Genomic DNA, 26,766 nt, shown 5'->3' on the forward strand with positions numbered 1-26,766 from the left:
AGTACAAATATATCATTAATAATTGTAACAAAAAAAATATCATTAATAAGTGTACAACAACTTGTCAAAAAAAAAGTCCACAGAAACAATAGATATATACAAACGATGACACAACAAGATATGAATAAAAAGCTTATCAGCGAAGAAAAATATTAGGGGTTGCTGCATTTTAGAAGGAATTTGTTAGCTTAAATTGGTGCGCTGCATTTTAGATGGAATTTGTTAGGTTAAATTGCTGCTAATCTAATGCAGAATTTTAGAGGGAAATTATTAGGTTAAGTTGCTGCTGACCTAATAAAATTAATAAATAAGGATAAATGAGGATAAAAAAGGCATGAAATTGGTGGGCATGAAATTGGTGCAATGCATTTTTTTAGATGGAATTTGTTATGTTAAATAATTGCAAACCTAAAAGTGTAGAAAATATTTGATTCAAAAAAAAAAAGGGGGATATGAATGAAATTTGTTAGGTTAAATAAGGATTCGGCTGGCCAAAATTATAGCAAACTTGATAACAAAATTCGGCTGGCATTAATTAAGATGATCAATGGCTAAAATTGAATGGCGCCTAAATGTGCAAGATCCAATGGCTCAGAAAAGTGGAGGGAAAAATGGAGGGAAAATATTAGAGCAACAATAGCTTGAAGGGTTAAGCTTTAGTAATTAAGATATTTTCTTCATAAAAAAAAAGGCAAGAGGATAGGAATAAAATTGGTGCGATGCATTTTTTTAGATGGAATTTGTTATGTTAAATAATTGCAATCCTAAACGTGTAGAAAATATTTGATTCAAAAAAAAAAGGAGGATATGAATGAAATGTGTTAGGTTAAAATATAAGGATTCGGCTGGCCAAAATTATAGCAAACTTGATAACAAAATTCGGCTGACATTAATTAAGTAAGATGATCAATGGCTAAAATTGAATGGCGCCTAAATGTGCAAGATATAATGGCTCAGAAAAGTGGAGGGAAAAATGAGGGGAAAATATTAGGGTTAGAAATAGCTATAGGGGTTAAGCTTACAATTTCGAATGCATTCAATAAAATTATGTCATCTTTCAAAGATGGTACCAAGCCACAAATAAAATTGGACTATATATATGTTGTTATAGTAAGAAATTAAGGAGTATCACAACTTCACAATTACTAAAACCTCATCGGTCGTTGATGATCAACCACAAGACTTCTCAATTGCATTGACAACCCTCTCACATTTTTCATTTATCTTTTGATACTTTCTCTTTTTGATAGATAGCTTGCATCTTTAATTTATAATGCATATTCATGTTTAACATCCCAACCTTGAAGCAAATTTACCAATAAGGTTCCACAAACCGTACAATTACAATATTACAGAATCATAATTATTTGGAGGTTTTGCTGCCACTCCTCCCAAATACACAATTTCATTACATATACACACGCTATTTATTACATAGTGAATACATATCAGGGTAAATCATAAGCTCCTATAGCATACTGCTTAATCTTTGTATCATCGTTCATGAAGTTTGCGAGTGCTGAATTGTATGAAGATCCCTTAATTTCTTTATACTCATTCCACCAACGAATGTAGCTGCTTCGAGCCAGAAATATCTCAGGGGACACTGCATAATCCTTGAGCAACCCATAAACATACACCTCAATTTCAAACAGTTTCTTTAGTGCACTGTCTTTCTCTTTGACAGCCTTCAACTCTCTGCATAAAAGTAGAGCCTCTTCAACATGTGCCCAAAAGCAAGAATCTATAGTCAAAATAGCTTCCACATTCTTTCTACGCGTACTGTTTGTATCATTTGTGCCATTTTTTGAATCTTCCAATAACCACTTGTAACATCCCACCTGTTAGTATCAGAACTGCATCAGTCGATCGTCCCAGAAAATATATTTTGAGAAGAAAGTTTAATGGAGATAATTTATTACGTAATATCAGCTTATTACGGATTAAGTGTCAGAGACGGATTTAACACGCTAAAGGCAAGGGCAGTTTGGTAATTTCCCAAGAAGGGGATATTTATTTGGGATAACCCCAAAAATATCTCATTTCCCTTGTTCTTTTCTCTCTCTTGGTTGGAGAAAATATTTTCTTCTCCCTCTCTTCCTTTCCATCGGCCCTCTCTTCTCTCCTCACCTCACCAACTCATCAAATCTCCTTCCTCATGGATTCTTTATCAAGTTTAGTTCTTCCATCATCCTTTAATAGATTATGTCACTTGGATTAAGTTTGTTCCTAATTCTTCACCTCTTTAGAAGAAATTTAAGGCTAGGGTTTGTGGTTATTAAAGAGGAAGCTTGAGCTAGTGTGTGATATGGCCTTACCATGATCAAGAAATGGATTGATTTCATTATTTTCCTCCTCAAGAGAAGTTCATGTGGAATTAGGGTTTGGTAAAGGGAAGCTTTGAGATGGAATATAACTTGAGGATTGATGATCAATAAGAGATCATGAAGCTTGGAATTGCAAGGAAACAACAAGGTTAGAGTGGTTTGAACAAAGAAAGCAAAAGAGACCAAGAGCTAGGGTTTTTGGCATGCTTGAGCTAGGGACTCGGTGATGCTTCAAGAATTGATAAGGTGAGTTCCTTAGTTAGTTTCCCACCCTTTGGGATTGTGTGTTTATGTTTGCATGAGAACATATATGTTTAGGGTTTATATATATAATTGATTACCCCTTTTTATGTCATGTTCACAATACATGTAAATACTTGTTCTAAGCTTGTTTTACAAGTTCCATATGACTTCTAGTACCATAATATGACTTGGGATGTTTTGTATTGAGGTTTCTGGAGCAAAAACACCATTTATGCAGGTCTGGACTGTCACAACTCGCCACGGCGAGCAAACAGCTTGTCAAGGCGAGCAGAACATCCTCCCTGGTGGGTCACTCGCCACCAACTCGCCACGGCGAGTAGATGAACTCGCAACGGCGAGTGAGGGAGCTCGCCATGGCGAGCTAAGGGTCAAAGTACCCGGTTTGCTCGTTTCAGCCCCTTTTTAACGTGTTTCGGTCCAGTTTCTTCGAGCATTCTTTGCAGTATTAAACCCCTCAATACATGACTCCAAGGCATGGTTTTTAAAAATGTTTTTCGAGCATTTAACAAGTATTTGCAATATGTAAATGAACATGGCGTATGAGAGTTATAGTACGAGATGATCGGGTAGCAAGATAAATCTTAAGGAAAGGGAAGAACTAGAGCCTCGGTATAGTATCGAGAAATAGAATAGTTAGTAAGGAATAGAATGCTATGCATTAGTAATATGCTAGATAAGATGCAAGGTAATAAGAGTATTATCTTCGCATAAGAAGCAAGAGTCATACGAGTATGGCAAGACGTGAATCGACTTCATATCCATTCACAAAGTAAGTTAAGCAAGCATATAGTTTACCTCTAGTGGGATCGTTTAAAGATTCGAGGTATAAGAGATAGTATGAATAGGTTTATCCTTCATACATGCATAAGACTAAGATTATAATAAGAGTGTTGTGTCTCTTGAATTCCTTCCAAGGTTGGGTTCAAGGGGTTCCCCAAGGGGAATGGTTAAGCCGAAAGGGAGCCGCATTTCACTAAGTTAAGGTGTCTTGTCTTTTATATTCCATCCAAGGTTGGATATAAAAGGTTCTCCAAGGAGAATGGGGTAGCCGTAAGGAAGTCCGCACGTTCACTAAGGGAGTCCGGTGCGCTATTGCAAAGCATTTTCACCGGTAGTAAGGGATGAACTTCCGGGGTTACTCCACTCGGAATTAATCCGTAAAATGAACTCAGATAAGTTGTTTGTTACACGCTAACATAATCAATGAAGCTAACTTGCATATTTATTATACATGTTTAAGTTATGTCATAGAGCCTTGACGTAGATCGTCAAGAACAAGTAGAGACTGGGCATAGATAGTCAAGAAGAAGTAAGTTAGCAAGAATCACTTATGTGATAAGAAATGATATGTTGTAGATACAACATATTAAGCAAGTAGAAGCAAGTATAGAAAGATATGCCGATGACGATCTTAGGTTTCCCTAATCGTCCGGTTTAGGATCGTGTCATGATAGAAGTATATGAGAGCCTTGATGCGTAGAGCGTATCTTGGCATTGCGGTTTTAGATTTTCCCCCTAACCGCCATGACACGTATAGAAGAGAAGCCTATAACACGTTAAAAATATTATGACGGCCCTAGTATGCACGACCGTCTAAGAAAGCAAGTCCCCACACACGTATAATCAACCGTCAGGTTGTAATGTAGACACGTGGTGACCGTAGGTTTCCCCTGATGTTACCTATAGCCTAGGATTAGGTGGAACTCACTGAGACATTATGTCTCATCCCAATCCTTATTTGTTTCAGATATCAGGTTGGATTTCAAGGTAGTAGCCGGATGGATTTTTCAACAAGAGCTCGTTCGTACCCGAAGCATGAAGATTATGGATCTCAAGGATGTATTTATGTTAATTTAGACAAGTTATGTTGTAAATTTTAATGTATCCAGTACTAAATTCAACGCACGTGCTAGACTTTCTAGATACGTCTAGTATGGGTGTTACATTTGGTATCAGAGCAGGTCGATTCAGACCGTGCCTTGGGTCATTAAATTACAACTAACGTAGTGGGACCATTGGGTTCCGGGTAAAAGTTCTAGTTGTCATTGTTAGTTGAGCCTGATCAACTCAATTTAGCATTTGACGATTAGGACGGATGCCTGCGAGCTGAATAGGACCTTGGAGGAACGAAGTATGAGATGAAGTTGCACCGAAAGGTAAGAACTCGGGATGAGTGTTAGTAAGAGGTTGTCGTGCCAGAAAGTGGTCGGTGAACTAAGTGGTAATGTATGGATCCTCCGGGAATGTAAGGTAAGTTAAAAAGGAACGTTCCGAAAGTGTTGGGAAAGATGTGGAAGATACTTCGCATACCCGTAAGTAAGAGTTTGGAAATGTTTATGTATGATCTGAAGTTTCAGTAAGATCAGGGTGGACAAGGTTCTAGTTTACGGAAGGTGCAATAAGCGTCGACGTAACTAGGAAAGTTACTCGTAGTGGATGAAGATAAGGATATAAGCGAAAGTTTATGATTGTCAGAGCTAAGGCGTTAATTTCCAACGTGCCGAGAATTGTATCGATATAGGTTGATGGTTGCTGTGCACATATTAAAGAACATTTTACGATGATGGAAATGAATGATATGCATTGAGTTACTTGAGAAATAAGGATTTTATGCAAAGTAGTTTTTGAAAAGAATGTTGAATTGAAGAAGCTCACCAATAGCGAACCTGGGGCGAGGTTTCTGTTTTTCCGGAAACGGTCAGTTCGTCTCAAGGGTTTGCAGTAACTATTGGAGAGTTATTTTCGCAATAATATTTTAAGTAATGAAAACCTTTATGACAACAAGTGATGAATGCATATCACACCCTAAGATTTTCAAAGGAAGAAGGCATGAGCAACTATCAACGGAATTGATTCGATTCAAGGTAACTTTGGAAGTTAATGTGTCAAGGGTCGAGAAGGAGTACAGATCAAGAGTCTAGCGGTTCTGGTATTTAGACTGGATGTCACGGAATTGAAGACATGAAGTACGAATTAAAGTGGTGCGGAGCTATAAGAAATCACAAGGTTCTTGGTTCTGTGGAGTTATGAGTATTCCTCGCACCTACGTTTTGCTTAATTAACTTGCAAAGGCTCGTTAGGATGATGAATTATAAGTTTACAAGATTTTAGAAAGGCATATGCATATGGGTGATTGAAGTTGATACTTTTGGAAATTCAAAAAGAAATTTGGTAGGTACCGGTTGTTACGACTCGTGTAGAGTGGACTAAAATCACTAGAACTAAGATTTGATAGCACGGTTGTGTTGTCAATCCGTTCTGTGAATTTAGAGTAACGGCTGGGGCCTAGGTTCAGTATAGTTTTTATATACAACCAATAGGAAATCATCAACGTCAATGGCCCGTGTGCTAGTTTATGAAATTTTCTTAAAAAAAAAAAACTAACGAGCAAGCAATGGTAATATTGAGCAAAACATGGCGTGAGAGAATGTCAAGTTGTAATGTTAGATGCATAAGGAAGGTACGTAAGAGTGCAAGATGAGTCTACCCTGGGAAGTCGGAAGGATGAATTATGGAAATAGTAAGTATGTAATACCAAAGATGTACACCATGAATTCAGATTACCCAAGAATAAGTTGAGTGAGGCATGTGTATGCCAAGAGAAAAGGTCATCTTGAGATTAATCTTACAAGCCAAGGATAGAGCAAGAAAGCAGAGTTGGTTGCAATATAGAAAGTGGAGAAAAGTTCACGAAGATATTATTCAATGATAAAAGGAGTGTGAAGATCACTCGTCTCAACGGATTAAAGAACTAGTCAAAGCCAACCGGTGGAAATCAGAGTAGCGCCACGGAAATTAATTGGTAAAGTGGTTAACGGTGACCATGGAACATGAAACTTTGGTTGTAAGAATCTTTACGAAGAATGTTTGGAAGAGTACTATAAGTTTTAATAAGAAGTACTATGAGTCGAACAAGGAATTCTCGAGGCAACAAGTAAGTATTAATGATTATATGGTCAGTGATGATTAAGGTAAAAGAATAAGAAATGTATCTTCACTTAAATGAGACAAAGAAGACTAGAGTTACCACAGATGAAGTAGTCGGGTTATCTAATTGATGATGTTGAATTTGTAGAAGAGCATATGTTATAGTATTGGAATAAGGTTCAAGAGAATTACATGATGAAGTACATACCCTCCTGTACCAAACTTGTTGAATGATAATGATACTTGCTAGAATAGTAACAAGATATGATTGTAATTTACTTAAAGTTCAGATTGGTATTAAGGAACTCGGGAACAGAATTGTTTTAAAAATATAATATTAAACATGGATGAAACCAATGAGGTACGCCATAAGTGAGCAAGTTCACTTAAGACGTATGGATTTCAGGACCAACTTGATATAGACAAGTTAGGGGCGAGTTGTAAAACCTTTTTAATAAATTTAAAGACTCGTCCTGTGGTTCTGAGGTACCATTGCAAACTCGGTTTCAAAATGAGATTTTCTTTATTTAAGTAAATGTTCGTTCCAAGAACCTAAGTACCAAAGTTTAGAAATTTCATGAAGTAAAGTACTAAATGGGGTATCGTTATTAATTAACAAGAAGTAGTATTGGGAAGTATGCAAGTATTATGGAGATGGGATTTCATGGAGGGACGGCAACGTTCGTGTGACGCCATTTGTATTCGGGATGCACGTAGTTTTCGCCAAGAGTGTTCAAGTACCTGTGCAAATGGATTTGGCAAGAATTTAAGAGCAAGTGAACCACTAGACTGATTAGTAGATTGTCCGATGAATCGGTGGAATTGTTTATATTTCTCTAAGACAAGTTATTGAGTTACCCATGAGTTCGGGTGCAATGAAATTGCAAGTTTTCTTAAAAGACTCTGAGAAGATTTTTTTTTTCATTCCTTTTTAATACGGATAAAGAAAGAAGTTAAGTTACGTGTTTTAATGAAGAAAGTATACTTCGAGGCCTTTAAAGTGGGGTTGGACAGATTTTGTTATGAGGATTAATAGGTGATTTCTAAATTTCGAGGACGAAATTTTTTTAAGGGGGGTAGAATGTAACATCCCGCCTGTTAGTATCAGAACTGCATCAGTCGATCGTCCCAAAAAATATATTTTGAGAAGAAAGTTTAATGGAGATAATTTATTACGTAATATCAGCTTATTACAGATTAAGTGTCAGAGACGGATTTAACACGCTAAAGGCAAGGGCAGTTTGGTAATTTCCCAAGAAGGGGATATTTATTTGGGATAACCCCAAAAATATCTCATTTCCCTTGTTCTTTTCTCTCTCTTGGTTGGAGAAAATATTTTCTTCTCCCTCTCTTCCTTTCCATCGGCCCTCTCTTCTCTCCTCACCTCACCAACTCATCAAATCTCCTTCCTCATGGATTCTTTATCAAGTTTAGTTCTTCCATCATCCTTTAATAGATTATGTCACTTGGATTAAGTTTGTTCCTAATTCTTCACCTCTTTAGAAGAGATTTAAGGCTAGGGTTTGTGGTTATTAAAGAGGAAGCTTGAGCTAGTGTGTGATATGGCCTTACCATGATCAAGAAATGGATTGATTTCATTATTTTCCTCCTCAAGAGAAGTTCATGTGGAATTAGGGTTTGGTAAAGGGAAGCTTTGAGATGGAATATAACTTGAGGATTGATGATCAATAAGAGATCATGAAGCTTGGAATTGCAAGGAAACAACAAGGTTAGAGTGGTTTGAACAAAGAAAGCAAAAGAGACCAAGAGCTAGGGTTTTTGGCATGCTTGAGCTAGGGACTCGGTGATGCTTCAAGAATTGATTAGGTGAGTTCCTTAGTTAGTTTCCCACCCTTTGGGATTGTGTGTTTATGCTTGCATGAGAACATATATGTTTAGGGTTTATATATAGAATTGATTACCCCTTTTTATGTCATGTTCACAATACATGTAAATACTTGTTCTAAGCTTGTTTTACAAGTTCCATATGACTTCTAGTACCATAATATGACTTGGGATGTTTTGTATTGAGGTTTCTGGAGCAAAAACACCATTTATGCAGGTCTGGACTGTCACAACTCGCCACGGCGAGCAAACAGCTTGTCAAGGCGAGCAGAACATCCTCCCTGGTGGGTCACTCGCCACCAACTCGCCACGGCGAGTAGATGAACTCGCAACGGCGAGTGAGGGAGCTCGCCATGGCGAGCTAAGGGTCAAAGTACCCGGTTTGCTCGTTTCAGCCCCTTTTTAACGTGTTTCGGTCCAGTTTCTTCGAGCATTCTTTGCAGTATTAAACCCCTCAATACATGACTCCAAGGCATGATTTTTAAAAATGTTTTTTGAGCATTTAACAAGTATTTGCAATATGTAAATGAACATGGCGTATGAGAGTTATAGTACGAGATGATCGGGTAGCAAGATAAATCTTAAGGAAAGGGAAGAACTAGAGCCTCGGTATAGTATCGAGAAATAGAATAGTTAGTAAGGAATAGAAGGCTATGCATTAGTAATATGCTTGATAAGATGCAAGGTAATAAGAGTATTATCTTCGCATAAGAAGCAAGAGCCATACGAGTATGGCAAGACGTGAATCGACTTCATATCCATTCACAAAGTAAGTTAAGCAAGCATATAGTTTACCTCTAGTGGGATCGTTTAAAGATTCGAGGTATAAGAGATAGTATGAATAGGTTTATCCTTCATACATGCATAAGACTAAGATTATAATAAGAGTGTTGTGTCTCTTGAATTCCTTCCAAGGTTGGGTTCAAGGGGTTCCCCAAGGGGAATGGTTAAGCCGAAAGGGAGCCGCATTTCACTAAGTTAAGGTGTCGTGTCTTTTATATTCCATCCAAGGTTGGATATAAAAGGTTCTCCAAGGAGAACGGGGTAGCCGTAAGGAAGTCCGCACGTTCACTAAGGGAGTCCGGTGCGCTATTGCAAAGCATTTTCACCGGTAGTAAGGGATGAACTTCCGGGGTTACTCCACTCGGAATTAATCCGTAAAATGAACTCAGATAAGTTGTTTGTTACACGCTAACATAATCAATGAAGCTAACTTGCATATTTATTATACATGTTTAAGTTATGTCATAGAGCCTTGACGTAGATCGTCAAGAACAAGTAGAGACTGGGCATAGATAGTCAAGAAGAAGTAAGTTAGCAAGAATCACTTATGTGATAAGAAATGATATGTTGTAGATACAACATATTAAGCAAGTAGAAGCAAGTATAGAAAGATATGCCGATGACGATCTTAGGTTTCCCTAATCGTCCGGTTTAGGATCGTGTCATGATAGAAGTATATGAGAGCCTTGATGCGTAGAGCGTATCTTGGCATTGCGGTTTTAGATTTTCCCCCTAACCGCCATGACACGTATAGAAGAGAAGCCTATAACACGTTAAGAATATTATGACGGCCCTAGTATGCACGACCGTCTAAGAAAGCAAGTCCCCACACACGTATAATCAACCGTCAGGTTGTAATGTAGACACGTGGTGACCGTAGGTTTCCCCTGAGGTTACCTATAGCCTAGGATTAGGTGGAACTCACTGAGACATTATGTCTCATCCCAATCCTTATTTGTTTCAGATATCAGGTTGGATTTCAAGGTAGTAGCCGGATGGATTTTTCAACAAGAGCTCGTTCGTACCCGAAGCATGAAGATTATGGATCTCAAGGATGTATTTATGTTAATTTAGACAAGTTATGTTGTAAATTTTAATGTATCCAGTACTAAATTCAACGCACGTGCTAGACTTTCTAGATACGTCTAGTATGGGTGTTACACCACTCCTCCAACTGTTTGAATTGTTTGGACCTTTCGTATTTAACATGGTCTTTACCACCTTCGTTATAGTGTTTAGCAATGGCTAGAGGTTCAACCATTCTTCTGTAAGTAGTTCCGCCGTATAACCAACGGGTACGAAAAGCTGCACCTTCTTTTTGAGGCTTCATCTCAGCTTCTTCAAATATATTTTCCCAGTAAATGGTGAGCTTTTTATGGAACTCAACAACATCGTGGTCAATTTGTGCGTTCATGTTTCTGTAGCTGTCATAGTACCCTATTTGTGGAGTCTTAGTTTTCTTTTTGTACCATTCAAGTTGGGCCATAAGTACCTTCATGTCATTCAATTTCTTTGATGGATCAAATAAAGTCTTCTTCTTCAGGATGAATTTTCCTTCTAGTTCTTTTAACTTTTTCTCCAGATTATTGATATCAATGTTCTCCTGTTGCTGCCGACAATTAAATTTTAGAAATAAGGTCATGAAAATTTCGTGTTAACATGTAGTAGTGTAATTACACATAATGAAAATTAAGCTCAATTAGAGAGTCTTATCCTCTATTATTTATTTTTAGTTTTTTTGTATTTCATTGTAATTAGAACATTTAGCTCTCTAGTGAGACCTCATGGGCCGATGGAACTAATCCTCGGTCCAGAACTTGGTCACATTTACACTCTGTTTGGTTGGAGAGAATTAGAGAAGAGAGAGTCAGTGAAGAGAGAAATAGAAGAGAAGTATCACACTTCTCTTGTTTGGATAGCAAAGAATTAGTGAAGAGAGAATAAAAACATGTGGGCCCTACCACCTTTTTACTTCTCCTCAATTGTGAGAAGAAACATGAGAGAGGTGAAGTGGAGAGAGCACATTTACACTTTTACCCACCACAAATTTTCACATTTTTTAAGAGATTCACATTGATGTCCTAATGCCGTTACACAACATACTATTCTTTCTCTTTCAAAAAAACAAAAATACTATTCTTTTATATAAAAACTAGTTTAGAGACCCGGCGTTGCCCGGGTTAGATATTAAATAAGTTTTATAAGTTTGTGTGCACGAATACACGTGTCAGTATATTAGATTGAATTTATTTAAATTTACAATTATAATAATATCATAAAAATAAATATAAATATTTCAAAAAAAATTAAAAATAAATATAAATGATGAGATGAATGTTCAATGCAAGAATAAAAAGTGTAACAAAATCAATAATGAATTAGTCCAAGTGGTAATAGTTTTGGGTCCTTTAAACATGGACTATTACTTTCCCACCCTATTGCCTTCTCCCGCGCCCTGTAAAATTTCTAAAAATGCCCTTGTGCATTCCAGATTTTAAAATTCGGATTCATGTTTACTATTTTGGATTTTATAATCCGGTCAATTCTTATGTATAATCAGCCATCAGACTCTCTCACATTTCAACAGTTTTGAGTTTTCCTTTTAAAAACAACAAAAAAAACTAAGTAAAAAATGCTAAAAACCCGTCAAATAAAATCATAAAAATAGTACCAAAAAATTCTAAAAATCAAATAAAACTAATGGAAATTTTTTCAGATTTTTCTGAGAATATGAAAAATTAATAAAAATGAAAAATGGGTCTAAACGATGGAATTTTGGATTTTGAGGGGCGGAGTCCCGTAAGAAGTCCCTTCTAAGGGAGTCATGGTCCTTGAATTTTTTCTGATTTTCTGGGGATGTTTCGGAGCAATCCGATCAAGTAGCCCAAAAACCCGATTTTTGTTAAATAAAATATTGGTTTTTAAAAATAAAAAAATAATAAAAATATTGAGAATGAATGTGGAAGTGACATGTGGCATAAAAAACCTTACTTTATATATATACTATTGATTGATTGATTGATGTGTAGTTTGTTGAGATAAAAAATATTGAGTGCATAAGATCAAAAGTTTGTTGAGATATTTATGTTAAATAAAATAGAAAAAATAATAAAAATATTGAGAATGAATGTGGAAGTGACATGTGGCATAAAAAATCTTATTTTATATATATACTATTGAATTGATTGATTGATGTGTAGTTTGTAGAGATAAAAAATATTGAGTGCATAAGATCAAAAGTTTGTTGAGATATTTATGTTAAATAAAATAGAAAAAATAATAAAAATATTGAGAATGAATGTGGAAGTGACATGTGGCATAAAAAACATTACTTTATATATATACTATTGATTGATTGATTGATGTGTAGTTTGTTGAGATAAAAAATACTGAGTGCATAAGATCAAAAGTTTGTTGAGATATTTATGTTAAATAAAATAGAAAAAATAATAAAAATATTGAGAATGAATATGGAAGTGACATGTGGCATAAAAAACCTTACTTTATATATATACTATTGATTGATTGATTGATTGATGTGTAGTTTGTTGAGATAAAAAATACTGAGTGCATAAGATCAAAAGTTTGTTGAGATATTTATGTTAAATAAAATAGAAAAAATATTGAGAATGAATGTAGAAGTGACATGTGGCATAAAAAACCTTACTTTATATATATACTAGCAACTAACCCGTGCTAAGCACGGGCTAATTCGAAGCGGGGGTTGTGCATCAAAGCACATTGCAATGTTATATGAATTGAGAAGATATGAAAACGCTAATGATAAAGCCAACATTAGTGATAAAAGGGAAAATTATTTTGACTTCCTTTGAGATTTTCTTAAATAACACATACACCCCTTCTATTTTCCAAACACATGAATCTCCCTTCATTTTATCCATTTCAATAACTTTGTAAATATACAATTTAATCTGTCATTTTGGTTTGTTTGTATCAGCTTTCTCTTTTCACAAATAAGTTAAATGAAGTGTTTTTCTCGCAATGGAGAAACAATAACATTTGTTTTTACCACTAAATAGAATATAACTTCGACAATTACAGAAGAGATTAAAAGAGAATATAGAAATGAGAAATTTTTTGGTGGATGGACATTGTGGTTGATCAATGAAAAGGAAATAATCTTCGATATATCTCTTTTATTACATTAGAATTTAAAAATTAAATCACCTTCACCCAGGAACATTAAGTTGGGAAAAATTACCTACATTAAAAATGGAAAGAAAAATGGTCAAAAATTAAATGAGTTTCATACTTGTATGAAGAAGTTAATCGCTCAAAATAAATGGAATTAACAAAGTTTAAACCATGTTATATTATAAGAGAAGTGCTTGTCAGTTTAATAAAAAAAAAAGGGAGATTAGTATTTAGTTAAAAAATAGAGCTGGTGTTTATGTTATTTAAGAATATCTTAAGGGAGGTTAGTTTAATTATATGTAAAAATATTTAAAATATTAAATATTTTGTTATTGATAAAGATGTCATTATGAGTCCCGTGTATAAATTGTACAAATGTATTATTTACTGTGTTGGCAGTTAATCCATTAATTGTTTTTCGCAGAGGTTCACTTTTCATTTATTTTTTTGTAACTTGGTTTCGCGCCCGTATTTGGGTTTGCTAGGTTGCACACGTGATTAGTGAATTTTTGTTAGGTTAGATTTGAGTCGATCCACTTGGTCTGATTTATTATGTTGTATCCCCGTTTTGGGTTGTACCTGAGTCAGGTCTAATTCCCTCAGACTCTTTATCTATTTCTTTTTATTTAATATAATTTTTCATTTGACTAAGAAAAAAATAAATAAAAAACAAAGGCAAATTATTTTTAGAAAAAAAAAATCTTGAAAATGTCTAATATTTTGAAAAATAGATATATGCCTTGTAATAAATATTCTGTAACTTTCTTGAAGTTATGTTACTTTTTTTTTTTAGAATGAAGTTTTGTTATTTTGTGATCATCAATCAGATATAATTGAATGTTTTTTTTTATTTTCTTAATGAAAATATTTTTCAGTGTTTTGTTAGTATCGAAGATAACTGTCTTAATCATATTTTGTTATTTTATTGATAAGTGAAATGTATTTATTAATGTTTTTTATTAAAATATATATGTATGAATTTTTTTCTTAGACTGAATATGTAAGTAATTGTTATTTTTTATTGGATTACCTACAAAAGAAAAACTCATAGAAAGGTAGTTCTATTGCATCCTAAAAACTAAAAAATCATAGGAAGTTAGTTATGTTGCATGAAATAGACTCAGTATCAGATAAAAGCACATGAACATCATAAAATTTTTAAAGTACAAGCACAAAACTTATTTTTAATAAATGTAAATTGAATATATGGTTCACTTTTAATAAAATAAAAATATATTTTGATATTGAATAAAATTAATATATATATTTTGATATTCAATCATTTAGAGATTATTTTTGAAAAAGCATAATTAGTTTTGTGTTTGTTTATTGTAATAACAATCACTTCTTTAAAAGAAAAAAATGGTTTGGATACAACTATATAAAATGGATTTTGTGTTACAAAATTATCTTCTTGTTTAAAGTTTTTTTTGAAGTTATAGCAAACCCCGTAGAGCTTATTTGTTACGAATTAAAATAAAAATAATATTGACATTCAATAATTTAGTGATTTTTTAAAATTTTTATAAAAATATCATAATCTATTTTGTTTGTTTATGGTAGTAAAATCATTTTAAAAAATAATAATCATTTTAACTCAATTGGTAGGGATAGTGCATAATATATGCAAGGTCTGGGGTTCAAACCTCGGCCACTACAAAAAAAAAAGATACATCATTATAAAAGAAACTTTTTGTTGCAAAATCACATCAATCTTTTGAAATTTATGTTCTCTCTCAGCCAAATATGTTCTTTTGTTACCAAAGACATAAAAAGATAAATTAAGTTGAGGTGTCAAAATATTAAGATTTGGCAAAGTTGTGTTTTTAGTGATCATTAACTTCCATAATTAAAGAAAGATAATAGATTGTATTTGTTTTTTTTTTTTTTACTCTTTAGATATTTAAAAGTTGAATTATAAGAAAATTTGTTTTGATTGGGATTAAGATTAAGTTTGTTTGTAGATTAACTTAATGTGTTTTATTAAATGAATTTGTTTTAATTTGTTTTTAAAAGAGAAAAAATAGGGGGAAGTTGAAACAAAACACACAAAAGGATATAATTTTGATGATGTGTCAAAAGATTAAGAAGGGATAAGATTATATTTTTGGTAGACATTAAGTTTCATGATTAGAGAGATTAGAAAATAAAGAATAGAAGATTGTAATTTTTTTGACTCTTTAGATATTTAAAAGTTGAATTATACGAAAATTTGTTTTGATTGGGATTAAGATTAAGTTTGTTTTTTCCTTAACAAAGATTTAATTAGTGTTTTATCGAATGAGTTTGTTTAATTTGTTTTTAAAAGAGAAAAAATAGGGGGAAGTTGAAGCAAAAGACACAAAATGATATAATTTTGATGACGTGTCAAAAAATTAAGAAGGGGTAAGATTGTATTTTTGGTAGACATTAAGTTTTATAATTAGAGAATAGACTATTGATTGATTGATTGATGTGTAGTTTGTTGAGATAAAAAATATTGAATGCATAAGATCAAAAGTTTGTTGAGATATTTATGTTAAATAAAATAGAAAAAATAATAAAAATATTGAGAATGAATGTGGAAGTGACATGTGGCATAAAAAACCTTACTTTATATATATATAATATTGATTTGCGACATCAGTAATGCTTAATGGTACGGAAATATACAAAACGGAAATCCACGAATTAGTTTACGGATTGGTTTTCACTCCAACCAACTCATGTATTCCAATAAATTAGAGTATTATATTATTATTTTTTATTAAAAATTAATATGAACCAACCAGCCGTTTATTGTGGAAAGTGGGACTGTTATATTAATATTATTAGTATTTAAGAAAAACTGTAGTTGTGTGCATTCGTCAAATTTCGTGCGGCAAGAATCCGTACTATTTAGCAGTACTCTTTGCGACATATCATACCGCATGTATTATTTTTCCCTCAAAAAAAATTAAAAAAAATTTGGTTCGGTAGCTACTAACCGACAACGAGTGAAAACTCAAAAATTGGGTTTCGAAATTATTTAACAAAGTTAACTTTAATTGAATTAACTTAGTTTGTTAAAAATTGAATTAAAATATATTAGTAAATTAATCAATTAAAACAAATTAATTATATCAAACTAATAAACTAAGTTAATTATTTTTTTGGTTACATAAACTAAGTTAATTTTTACAAAAACAAATTTATTAAACATAAATTATATGTTGTTTTTTTATTCAAGGATATTTTTGTCTTTTCAAAAAACAATAACATCTCTTTCTCTTCTTTTTTTTTTGAATCGGCAAATATTATTAACCAACAAGCCCGTGCAAGATGCACTAATAAGCTTGGGTGGGAAAAAAACATACAAGGGGAAATCGGTTGCCTCAACGAATCCGGCTCGAACAAAAACCCCTTAAAAACCACCCTATAGAAAATAAAACTGCTCCTAAACTCTTAAGCAGTTGGACCCCCCAAAAAATCTGCATATAAAACACTTCAGGACTGAAATACAGTTCCAACCGAAACTGCCCCCCATACACTGGACCAGCAGCAGACACAAAAAAACTCCTAACCCAGCCGAACCACATCCTGGCCAAAATTCTGCTGCTCCAAAAACCTGCTGCTGCTCCAAACACCACACAGCCGCAGCATACACACACAAACAGCACCCCACACGCAACCTAAAGGTGCAATTTACAGACTGGATCCAGAAAAGAAAATTAGGAGCCTAGCTGACAAAAAACTGCAACAGTAAACCTGAAGAGGAAACCGAGCAGATTGGCTGAGACATACATAGCCAAAAAAAAAAAAAAAAACAACAACAAAATAGTCCAAAAACCGCAAGCACCACCCTATTATCGAAGAAGGCATTCTCTTGGGTTCCAACACCACTCATAGTAAAGACACACAGGTAGCTTTAATCTAGTAAGACTCCAACGCCAAGACAACACCTTGATCTCATCCACCAAATTCATCACCTCACAAGCCTTGTCATTGAAAATTTTATCATTTCTAGCTTTCCAAATCGACCATATTGCAGCCTGCCAAATAACTCTAAGTCCCCTCAAAATCTTCTTATTACTTGCTCCTTCATTCCAACAAGACCAATGAATAAACAAATTCGGGGGCATTATAAATAAGATATCAAGCCAACCAAACAGACTTAACCACATTGCTCTCACTAACGGACAGTGTAAAAAGAGATGATTTGAAGTTTCCAACGCACCATCACATAAAGCACACCTCACCGATACCTCTCTAGGAATAGCATGTCTTCTACTTAGGTTACTCCTAGTTGGAATGCGATCTAACAAAGTCTTCCAAGATAGCGCCACTGCCTTGGAAGGTGCAGCACTCTTCCAAACTTGATTAAACACCAAATTCTCTTCCATACTCCAAATATTCTCCAAAATGAAAATACCTTCCAGCTTCACATACATAGACTTAACCGAGAAACTCCCTTTTTCTTCTAACTTCCAAAACCAAGTATCCTCAAATTGAGCCCAATTGTGCCCTTCCAAATCCGCCAACAAGTCATTCAAAAGTTGTTCTTCCCAAACAAAGAAATTACGCCGCCACACCAACCTCCACTCCCTACCGGTCTCACCATTCACATAAACCTCCGCGACCATATCCTCCTTTTGATTTGACATTGCGAAAAGGCGAGGATATTTATCCTTAAAACAAACACCACCCCGCCAATTATCATGCCAAAACCTTGTTTTCCGCCCATTACCCACCTTTTTTACCACCTCCTCATTAAACCAATTGATCCCTCCTCTTCCTTCAATCTTTAAAATATCCTTCCACCAAGCCGAAGAACACCTATGTGGAGTAGCTATTCCCCTTCCAACCAAATTCCTAACGTTCTCACCATATTTCTCCCCTAACACCTCTTTCCAAAGAACATTCTCCTCCATCAACAAACGCCACCTCCACTTTGCCAACAAACTTAAATTCACCACTCTAATGTCTCTCACACCAAGCCCTCCCAATCTCTTTGGTTGACACACCGTCCTCCACTTCACCCAATTAATTTTCCGCCCCCCACCAACTCCTCCCCAAAGGAATTCTCTTTGTATTCTAACCAATTTTCTCCACACCTTATCGGGCAATTTCATAAAAGAAAGATAAAAGATAGGAATAGCATTAATTACCGCATTCAAGAGAACGATCCTCCCTCCGAAACTAATATATCTATTCTCCCAAGAATTCAACCTTGCCGTAACATGATCCAACAAAGGCTCCCAGGTCGAAAGGGACGAAGGATTTGCACCCACCGGAAGGCCCAAGTACTTGAAAGGAAGGTTACTTTCGCTACAATTCAAGAAGTTGCATGCCATTTCCATAAAGTCACGATCCACATTAATACCAATCAAACAACTTTTAGTGAAATTTACCTTAAGCCCGGAAGCCATTTCAAAGCCCCTCAAAAGCGCTTTTAAAACCCACAGATTATCCACCGTAGCCTTTCCCATACAAATTGTGTCATCCGCATATTGTAGGTGCGATAAAACTAAACCATCCGCACTAATACGGAGACCTTGAAACATATTATTTCTAACCACATTCCTCATGAGACCACTAAAACCTTCAGCCACCAGCAAAAATAAAAAAGGGGCTAATGGATCCCCTTGTTTTAAGCCTCTTTCAATATTAATTTCCACCGTTGGACTACCATTCACAAGCACCGACATACTACCACCAAACACACAACCTTTCATCCAAGCAATCCACTTCCGCCCTAAACCCACTCTCTCCATCATATACTCCAAAAAACTCCAATCCACCGAATCGTAGGCCTTTTCAAAATCAACCTTTAAAATTAGAGCATCTTGATTTGATTTTTTAGCCCAATCCACCACTTCATTAATGACTAACACACCATCAACCAAATGTCTTCCTTTAATAAATGCTGTCTGAGACGAAGAAATGATTGAATCCATTACCCCTGCTAATCTTTTGGCCAACACCTTTGCTAATAACTTATAAAGACTACCCAGTAAAGAGATAGGTCGGAAATCCTTCAGCCTCATCGGGGAAGAAACTTTTGGGATCAAAGCGACAAAGTAAGCTAATAAACCTCTAGGAACCACCTCGTTCGCATGGAATTGATCAAACATAATCCGCACCTCATCCTTTATCAAGTACCAAAACTCTTTAATAAAAGCAAAATTAAAACCATCCGGTCCCGGACTTTTATTACCATCACTAGCCTTCACAACCCCTTCAATTTCTTCTCCTGTAAACAAAGCAATTAAATTCTCATTTTCAGTCGTGGAAACTTGGTCAAACGGAACCCCATCCAACTTTGGTCTCTCCCACCTTTCTTTCTTCACTTGATGTGTAAAATACTCTACCACAACCCTTCTAACCTCACTAGGTGATTGGACCCATCCTTCTTCCACTTTAAGTGCCGCAATATGATTCCGGTTAACTCTACCTTTAACACAATTATGAAAGAACTTAGAATTTGTATCACCTTCCTTAAGCCATCTTGATCTCGATCTTTGCACCATCATCGAGTCCTTTGCCCTTAATAACCTCCAAAGATTACCAAACTTCTCTTTTCGAAGAATAACCTCCAAATCACTCAACACCCCCTCCTCTCCCCTAGCATCCAACTCCGCAATCTCCTCCACCAACTTTGAAATTTTCTCATCCATACCCCCATACTCCTCCTTATTCCACACCTTCAACCGACCTTTAAGGATTTTCAATTTTTCTTTCAAAATGAAACTCATCCAACCATTTAAATTTTGATCCCTCCACACCTCCTCCACCAAAGGCTTAAACTTCCCATTTTCCAACCAATAGTTGTTGAAACGAAACGGTCTAGGCCCCCAATCCCAACCACCGACCTTTAACACCAAAGGGCAATGATCAGACACATCCCTTGGGAGCACCCACAAAGCAGAATCCCCCCACCACCTGTTCCACTCGTCTGAAATCAAAACTCGATCAATTCTACTCATCGCCACCCCATTTGCATGGTACCAGGTGAAGCGTCTCCCCAACACATTTTGATCCATCAAATCCACCTCCCTCTTAAAATCATTATATAAAGAGATTTCGAGATTGTTGGTAAAGGAACCTTCTAAACGCACTCCCCTTCTTTCATTTCTATCACCCACCGCGTTGAAATCTCCCAAGATACACCAAGCTCCTTTCCCCAAATTTTGTCGCGCTAGCACTAATCTATCCCATAAACGCCTCTTTGCTGCCAAATCACACTTGGAATACACATTTACCACAACACACTTATGCTTAAGAACTCCCCACTCTAAACACACCCCAACAAAACCTTCCCCCGTGAATGTATAGTAAAGTTTAGAGAGAGATTTCTTCCAAATTGAAAGAATTCCACCACTATTACCTTCCGAGGGGAGAAAAGCCCAATCAAAATCATCACTACCCGACAAATTTGCACAAACAGAATTTGAAATAACTTCCATTTTTGTTTCTTGTATCGCCAAAAAATCAATCTTATGTTGCCGTAATAATTCTTTAATTTTATTCTTTTTCATACGACCCCCTAGACCACGCACATTAAAAGTGGCAACAATCATTGATCACCATTTGCCATCACCCGTTTCAATTTATTCTTGTAGTCGTTATCCTCAGACCTAACTAGCCTTCCAGTCACACCGTCTACAACTTTAAAATTAAAACCTGCTTCTCCCTGAATACTAAAGAGTTTGGAAGCTTCAAACTCTTTTACCGGGTCTCTCTCTGCTGACATTTGTTGTAACACTTCCCTTTCTAACCTCTGTTCCTCCATAATCTGTTTCAGTCCAGAGACCGTCGCTGTCTTCTTCTGCATCGACTCTGGCCTATACATTGAATTCACCTCTGTCTGCTCCCACACCACTTCTTCTCTACCATCACCTTCAGAAACCATCATTCTGGCTCCTTCTTTAATTCTTCTTTCTCTGCTTCTAATAACTTTGACAGAACCATTCTTGTTAACCTTCACATCAGCTCCCAACAAAACTGAATCAGACCTTGTTTGTTTCCTGCCCGACCTCCGTTTCAGTTTATCTCGAATACAAGTTTCCAGTTTATCTCCCTCCTCCTCCAAGGAATCATTGCATTCTGAGCTTCCTGAATCATCATAATGGAATCTGGTATGTGTATTAACCCTGCTGATCGCAAAAAAGGGGTGAGCTTCCTGCGTCTCCGCAACAAAAGATGTCGAATCCGAGTTTTTAGAGCACCGGTCCAAAAAAATAGAGCGTGAACCGGTTTCCTGGTTTTCCTGCGAACCCAATAAACATTTTGACCCATGTTCACTTTGGAGGCCCTTGTCTACTGACCCACCACTTTCCAAATTATTACCCTGGGTCCCACCATCCAATTTCACATTCTCTTCCACCGAATGTTTCTCAAAAGAAACTCCCATCTCCAACGCGTGCTTCTTTCCCATGCCACCCACTTGTGCACTAACTATTTGATTATTTAAAAAATTAACACTCACATTAGGCCCCACATCTTGTCCCCTAATGCTTACGTCATCAGCTTCTGTTGAATCCCCAAAAACCGAACCCACCACCTCATGGTCATCTTCGCCGCCGGAGGACACCGCCTCCCACTCTTTACCACCTTCTTGCATTTGTTCCGATACTGTACCTCTCTCCTCCAAGACAGCTAATTCGAATTCTGCTCCCATTACCTTAATCCAGCATGTCTCATGGATTAAACTCATTCTATCCGTTGCCACCAAAATCCTAGCTCTATCAAACCTTCTTCTTCCAATAGTTTCTTCATCAAAGTCAATGAAGTCACCAAAAATATCACCTAACTTCTTGAACACCTCTTCCTCCCAAACATGTAGAGGGAGGCCAAAGAAACTCAACCAGACACTTCTGCTCTTAGTCACCAAGTTGGGTTTCCAAATTTTCACCTCCTTAAAAACTGCCGACCACCATTGGGAGTTTTGTCCTCTTGCTCTGTCAATCTCACCCGGAACAACTGATTCCAAGAGCACCGTCTTCCAACCCATCTGCATCACACTAATGCCTTCCATCCCTTCCATCCTCAAAAAATGCTGCAAAGTTGAAGCTTCCCTATGGACCTTGAGATAACCCACGTAACAACTTTCCAGTGCCTCAAGCATCTCTGAACTTGGTTCCACCACCATAACTGGGCCTCGCTTCACCTTCACTTGCTGATCCCCTTGCACCACATTCTTGAAGGAAACACCATTCACAACCTTCGACACTTCTCCTCTCCCACCTTCTCCTCTACCCTTCACCTCTTCCTTGTCCCTCCTCTCTGACCGTTTATCCTCCCTCCCAAACTTAGCTCTGTTCACCGTCAGTTTACAGTCCCCCCACCAAACTTCCTCCAAACTCGCCTCCAGCAGCTCCATATCCCACACTTCTTTGAACTTCACAAATCCAAAACGACGACCCCTTCTGTCACGCTTCAAAGGCACATACACCTCCCCTATTCTTCCATAATTTCCGAACAGAGTATGCATTTCAGAGACCAGCATCTTGTCTGGAAAATCGGTAAAGAAGAAGGGGATAGATGTTGCATCCAAATGCTTCTGATACCCACTCCTCTTAGAGTTCGACGGACCGCCGTTTGGCTTGCCATCCCCTCCGCTCACTCGTTGTGTCACCCTTGTTGCCCCACTTTTCCCATTTTTCCCCACACTCTCTCTCTCTAGATTCTCTCTCATCGCAATGTTTTTGAAGCCCATCTCTTTCTCTTCTATTTCTCTCTTCTTTCTCTTATATCAAACAACCCATCAAATCTACTCTATTTCTCATCTATTTCTCTCTTCACATACTCTCTCTCACCTATTTCTCTCTTCTCACTTTCTTCTCGCAACCAAACACACCCTCAAAGTTTCTCACCCTTATCCAAAGGGTTGTTCTGTGTGTTGTCAACTGAGAGTCACACCTATTCAGTGTTAGATGATTATGATTCTAGTTAGTCAAGAAGAAATAGAAAATATTCACCTACCTGCATATGTGGTTTCAATCCTAGTGCCACCAACTGCAAACTAATACCGGTTGCTAGTGAATCTGGATTAGTCAAGTTTTCAGCTTGAGCCGAAAAATCTATGTATGTTGCTTTATAATAAAGATTTTTTACTATATTTCCATAATCAACAGATTCGAGTTCTTGATTTTTATCATGCACTGAGGCCAACACCATGAGAATTTCCAAGATAGCATCCGGGTTTTCAAAAGAACTTGCATCAGAACACATGATAAATGTTCCAAAAGGCATGTAATTACTGGATCGGTCTGTAATGAAGAGCCTTGGAAGCGGGTCTTTGTGTGACACAATGTGTATGAAGCAAGAATTCCAAATAGAACTACGTGATATGGCTTGTTGCAATCTCTTGTCACCAACAAGCGGTGAACCGAATGTGATGCAGAGTGCACGATTCTTTCCTGAACCAATGTTATGTAATAGTGATATGACAAAGAGAGAAGCAATTGATCCTCCGAGACCATGTCCAGTAACAATCAACGGAGTCTGTGGATTGGAACTATTAACCTGCATGAAGATTGTTACATAAGGAATTGCAGGCAAAAGGAAATATGGCTAGAAAGAGAAGTAGATACATGGTACGATATGAGTAGGGTACAATACAGAGATGCAAGAATTTTTCAAATAATCATGGTAAAGTAAGGCCTAGATACGTTATAAAAAATTATAATAAATATAAACATGTATTACATATTGCGAAATATTTATAAAGAGATGTGCAGAAGACTAGAGCAAGAAAGGAAGTTAGGGAAGCAAAATAAAAACACGTGAACTCAGAAACCAAAGCAATGAAGCAGATGCACACAATTCAGAGCAACTCTGCAGATGGACAAAAGAGTTAGATATGAACGCGGAAATGCATAAAAAGCGCCAACCAGAACAATGAAACAAATGTTTCAAATACAACAGTAATTCAGCAACGGAGGACACACAAAGCAATTAAAGTATAAATGGCCCCAGCATTGTGAGTGATTACAAGCCCTTTCCATTTTCTATGTATCCAGAATTCATAGCTAACAATAAGATGTTCTACAATATTTTTAAATGAAAGTTAGTCCACTATTCTCATAAGTTTAATTCAGGAAAACCCCTTTCCATCACTTTATCAAACACCATTCTTAAAATATAAGGCATATAAATATTTCAAACCATTTTTCACAAGCGAGATTTAAAAAATAAAAAAATAAACCTCTAATAATCTATTATGTGGATCGTCAAATCATTGGTTTACAAATCATGTGAACAAAACAACAGAAACTAGTCCATGTTACATCCCAAACCTTCAAGGTCGTTGTTTCGCTCGCATCAGAAAGAGATAAGGCCCAAAAAGAGTTTATAAAGAGTAACATTCCTTTTACCACAAAATACATTGTTTGTCCAAAAATGGTTTTAGTTGGTGGACAGAGTCTGAAACCATACCCTGTTTGGATAAACAATTTATTTTTCAAGTTACTTAATAAGTTATTTTTATAACAAAAGATAAAATAAAGCTATAAGTTGTTTCCATAATTTATCTTGGAGAGCTGATGAAACTAAGTTGAAAACAACTTGAGAACATGTCATAACTCATAAGCAGGCTTCCAAATTTTCCCCAAACATTCTCATAAGTGCTTACGTAAGTAGATAAACTGAAATAAGCCAATACAAACAGCCTCTAAACTCAAATAAATCTCTAGTTTCTCCAGCCAAATAGAAAGGTTTTCTAATTCAGTTTAAAATTCAATCACAATCAGAAAAATAATCAAAAAGGACAAGATATTAAATATACCTCAGATTTCAACCTATCAAGCTCCTGTTGATTATCACGAAAGAGTGAAAGTGCAGTCCTGTTAAAAGAGAAAATTGGAATTTTCTTTGAACACAGAAACTCAAAGTGAAGAAAATTATCCTCCTTAAGTTCAGAAGAAGAAATCAAATCAGCCTGAACATTGGAAGAATCATCTGAAGTGGCCTTAAAAGCTAGAATGGTAAAATCTGAACCATGTTCTTTATATCTAGTTTCCAAGAACACATGATAAATGTTCCAAAAGGCATGTAGGTACTGGTTGGATTTGTAATGAAGAGCCTCGGAATTGGGTCTTTCTGTGACACAACGTGTATGAAGCAAGAATTCCAAACAGAGCTACGTGATATGGCCTGTTGCAAGCTCGTGTCACCAACAAGGGGTGAACCAAATGTGATGCATAGTGGCCGATTCTTTTTTGAACCATTGCTATGTAATAGTGATATAACAAAGAGAGAAGCAATTGATCCTCCAAGACCATGTCCAGTTACGATCAACGGAGACTGTGAATTGGAACTATTAATCTGCATCAAGATTGTTACATAAGGGATTGCAGGCGAAAGGAAATATGGCTAGAAACAAAAGTCTAGATACATAGTATGATATGAGTACGGTACAATACAGGGATGCAAGAATTATTGTAAAGTACGGTCTAGATACCTTAAAAAAAAATTACTATAAAGAGTTTATAGTAACACTTCTTTTACCACAAAATACGTTGTTTATCCAAACATGGCCTTAGTTGGTGGACAGAGTCTGATACCATACCCTGTTTGGATAAACAACTTATTTTGCAGGTTACATATAAGCAATTTCTATAACAAAAGATAAAATGAAGCTATAAGTTGTTTTCATAAGCTGTCTCGGAGAGCTGATGAAATTAAGTTGAAAAGAGCTTAAGAACATGTCATAGCTCATAAGCTGGTTTCAAAAGTTTCCCCAAACATTCTCACAGGTGATTTATATGTAAGTAGATAAACTCAAATAAGCCAATACCAACAGACCCTAAACTCAAATAAATCTCTAGATTTTCTAATTCAGTTCAAAATTCAATTACAATCAGAAAAAGAAGATATTAAATATACCTCGGATTTCAACCCATCAAGCTTCAGATAATTTTGGCGAAAGAGTGAAAGTGAAGTCCTGTTAAAAGAGAATATTGGAATTTTCTTCGAACACAGAAACTCAAACTCAAGAAAATTATCCTCCTTAAGTTCAGAAGAAGAAATCAAATCAGCCTGAACATTGGAAGAATCATCTGATGTGGCCTTAAAAGCTAGAATGGTAAAATCAGAACCATGTTCTTTATCAAGTTTCCAAGAAAGTCCAACACCATTTTCATAATTATCAGATGAAATAGTCTTCCATGATTTGCAAAGGATGGTGGAACTTGTTACAAAAGATGCAAGCTCAATTCCACTGCTAAATCTGCAAGAAAAAGTGTTATCATCAATAATATTCACTTATCAGCAATAATAATCATAAGGTAGTTTCATTTATATATGAGATAAATAAAAAGATAAAATAGAAAGAAGGTAATGCATGGTTCTAGTCATCATCACCACATACAGTTTAGATTGTGTCATATTGAAGTTGTTGCGAAATGAAATGATTGAGATGATATGATTAATTAAAGAGAATGGATGAAATTTTGATTATACAAAGATAGATGAATCTCAATGAGAATGAACGCATTAAAAAGAA

The 26,766-nt window shown here is 35.9% G+C and overlaps 1 protein-coding gene across 1 annotated transcript; it reads right to left on the minus strand.

The window, feature by feature from the left end:
• Positions 1 to 1,352: 1,352 nt before the first annotated feature.
• On the minus strand, positions 1,353 to 26,766 carry LOC146939295 (senescence-associated carboxylesterase 101-like). Its single transcript, XM_085753033.1, has 6 exons — positions 26,632 to 26,766; positions 26,148 to 26,490; positions 23,244 to 23,786; positions 10,313 to 10,755; position 8,371; positions 1,353 to 1,826 (listed from the first exon to the last, which is right to left on the minus strand). Exons 1-6 carry the CDS (start codon positions 26,646 to 26,648, stop codon positions 1,449 to 1,451), a joined length of 1,725 nt encoding a protein of 574 aa, XP_085609159.1. The 5' UTR covers positions 26,649 to 26,766; the 3' UTR covers positions 1,353 to 1,448.

Source organism: Medicago sativa, chromosome 3, assembly GCF_051527215.1.
Source record: "Medicago sativa cultivar Bolivia chromosome 3, Bolivia_mono, whole genome shotgun sequence".
NCBI classification, from domain to species: Eukaryota; Viridiplantae; Streptophyta; class Magnoliopsida; order Fabales; family Fabaceae; genus Medicago; species Medicago sativa.

What these genes read in the sequence shown, in the direction of transcription:
- LOC146939295 (XM_085753033.1), bottom strand. An exon ending in TTGATGGGTTGAAATCCGAG is followed by an intron (nt 23,787 to 26,147) that starts GTATATTTAATA and finishes ATCTTCATGCAG; the next exon opens with GTTAATAGTTCCAATCCACA. An exon ending in GATTGAAACCACATATGCAG is followed by an intron (nt 10,756 to 23,243) that starts GTAGGTGAATAT and finishes AATTGTCGGCAG; the next exon opens with CAACAGGAGAACATTGATAT.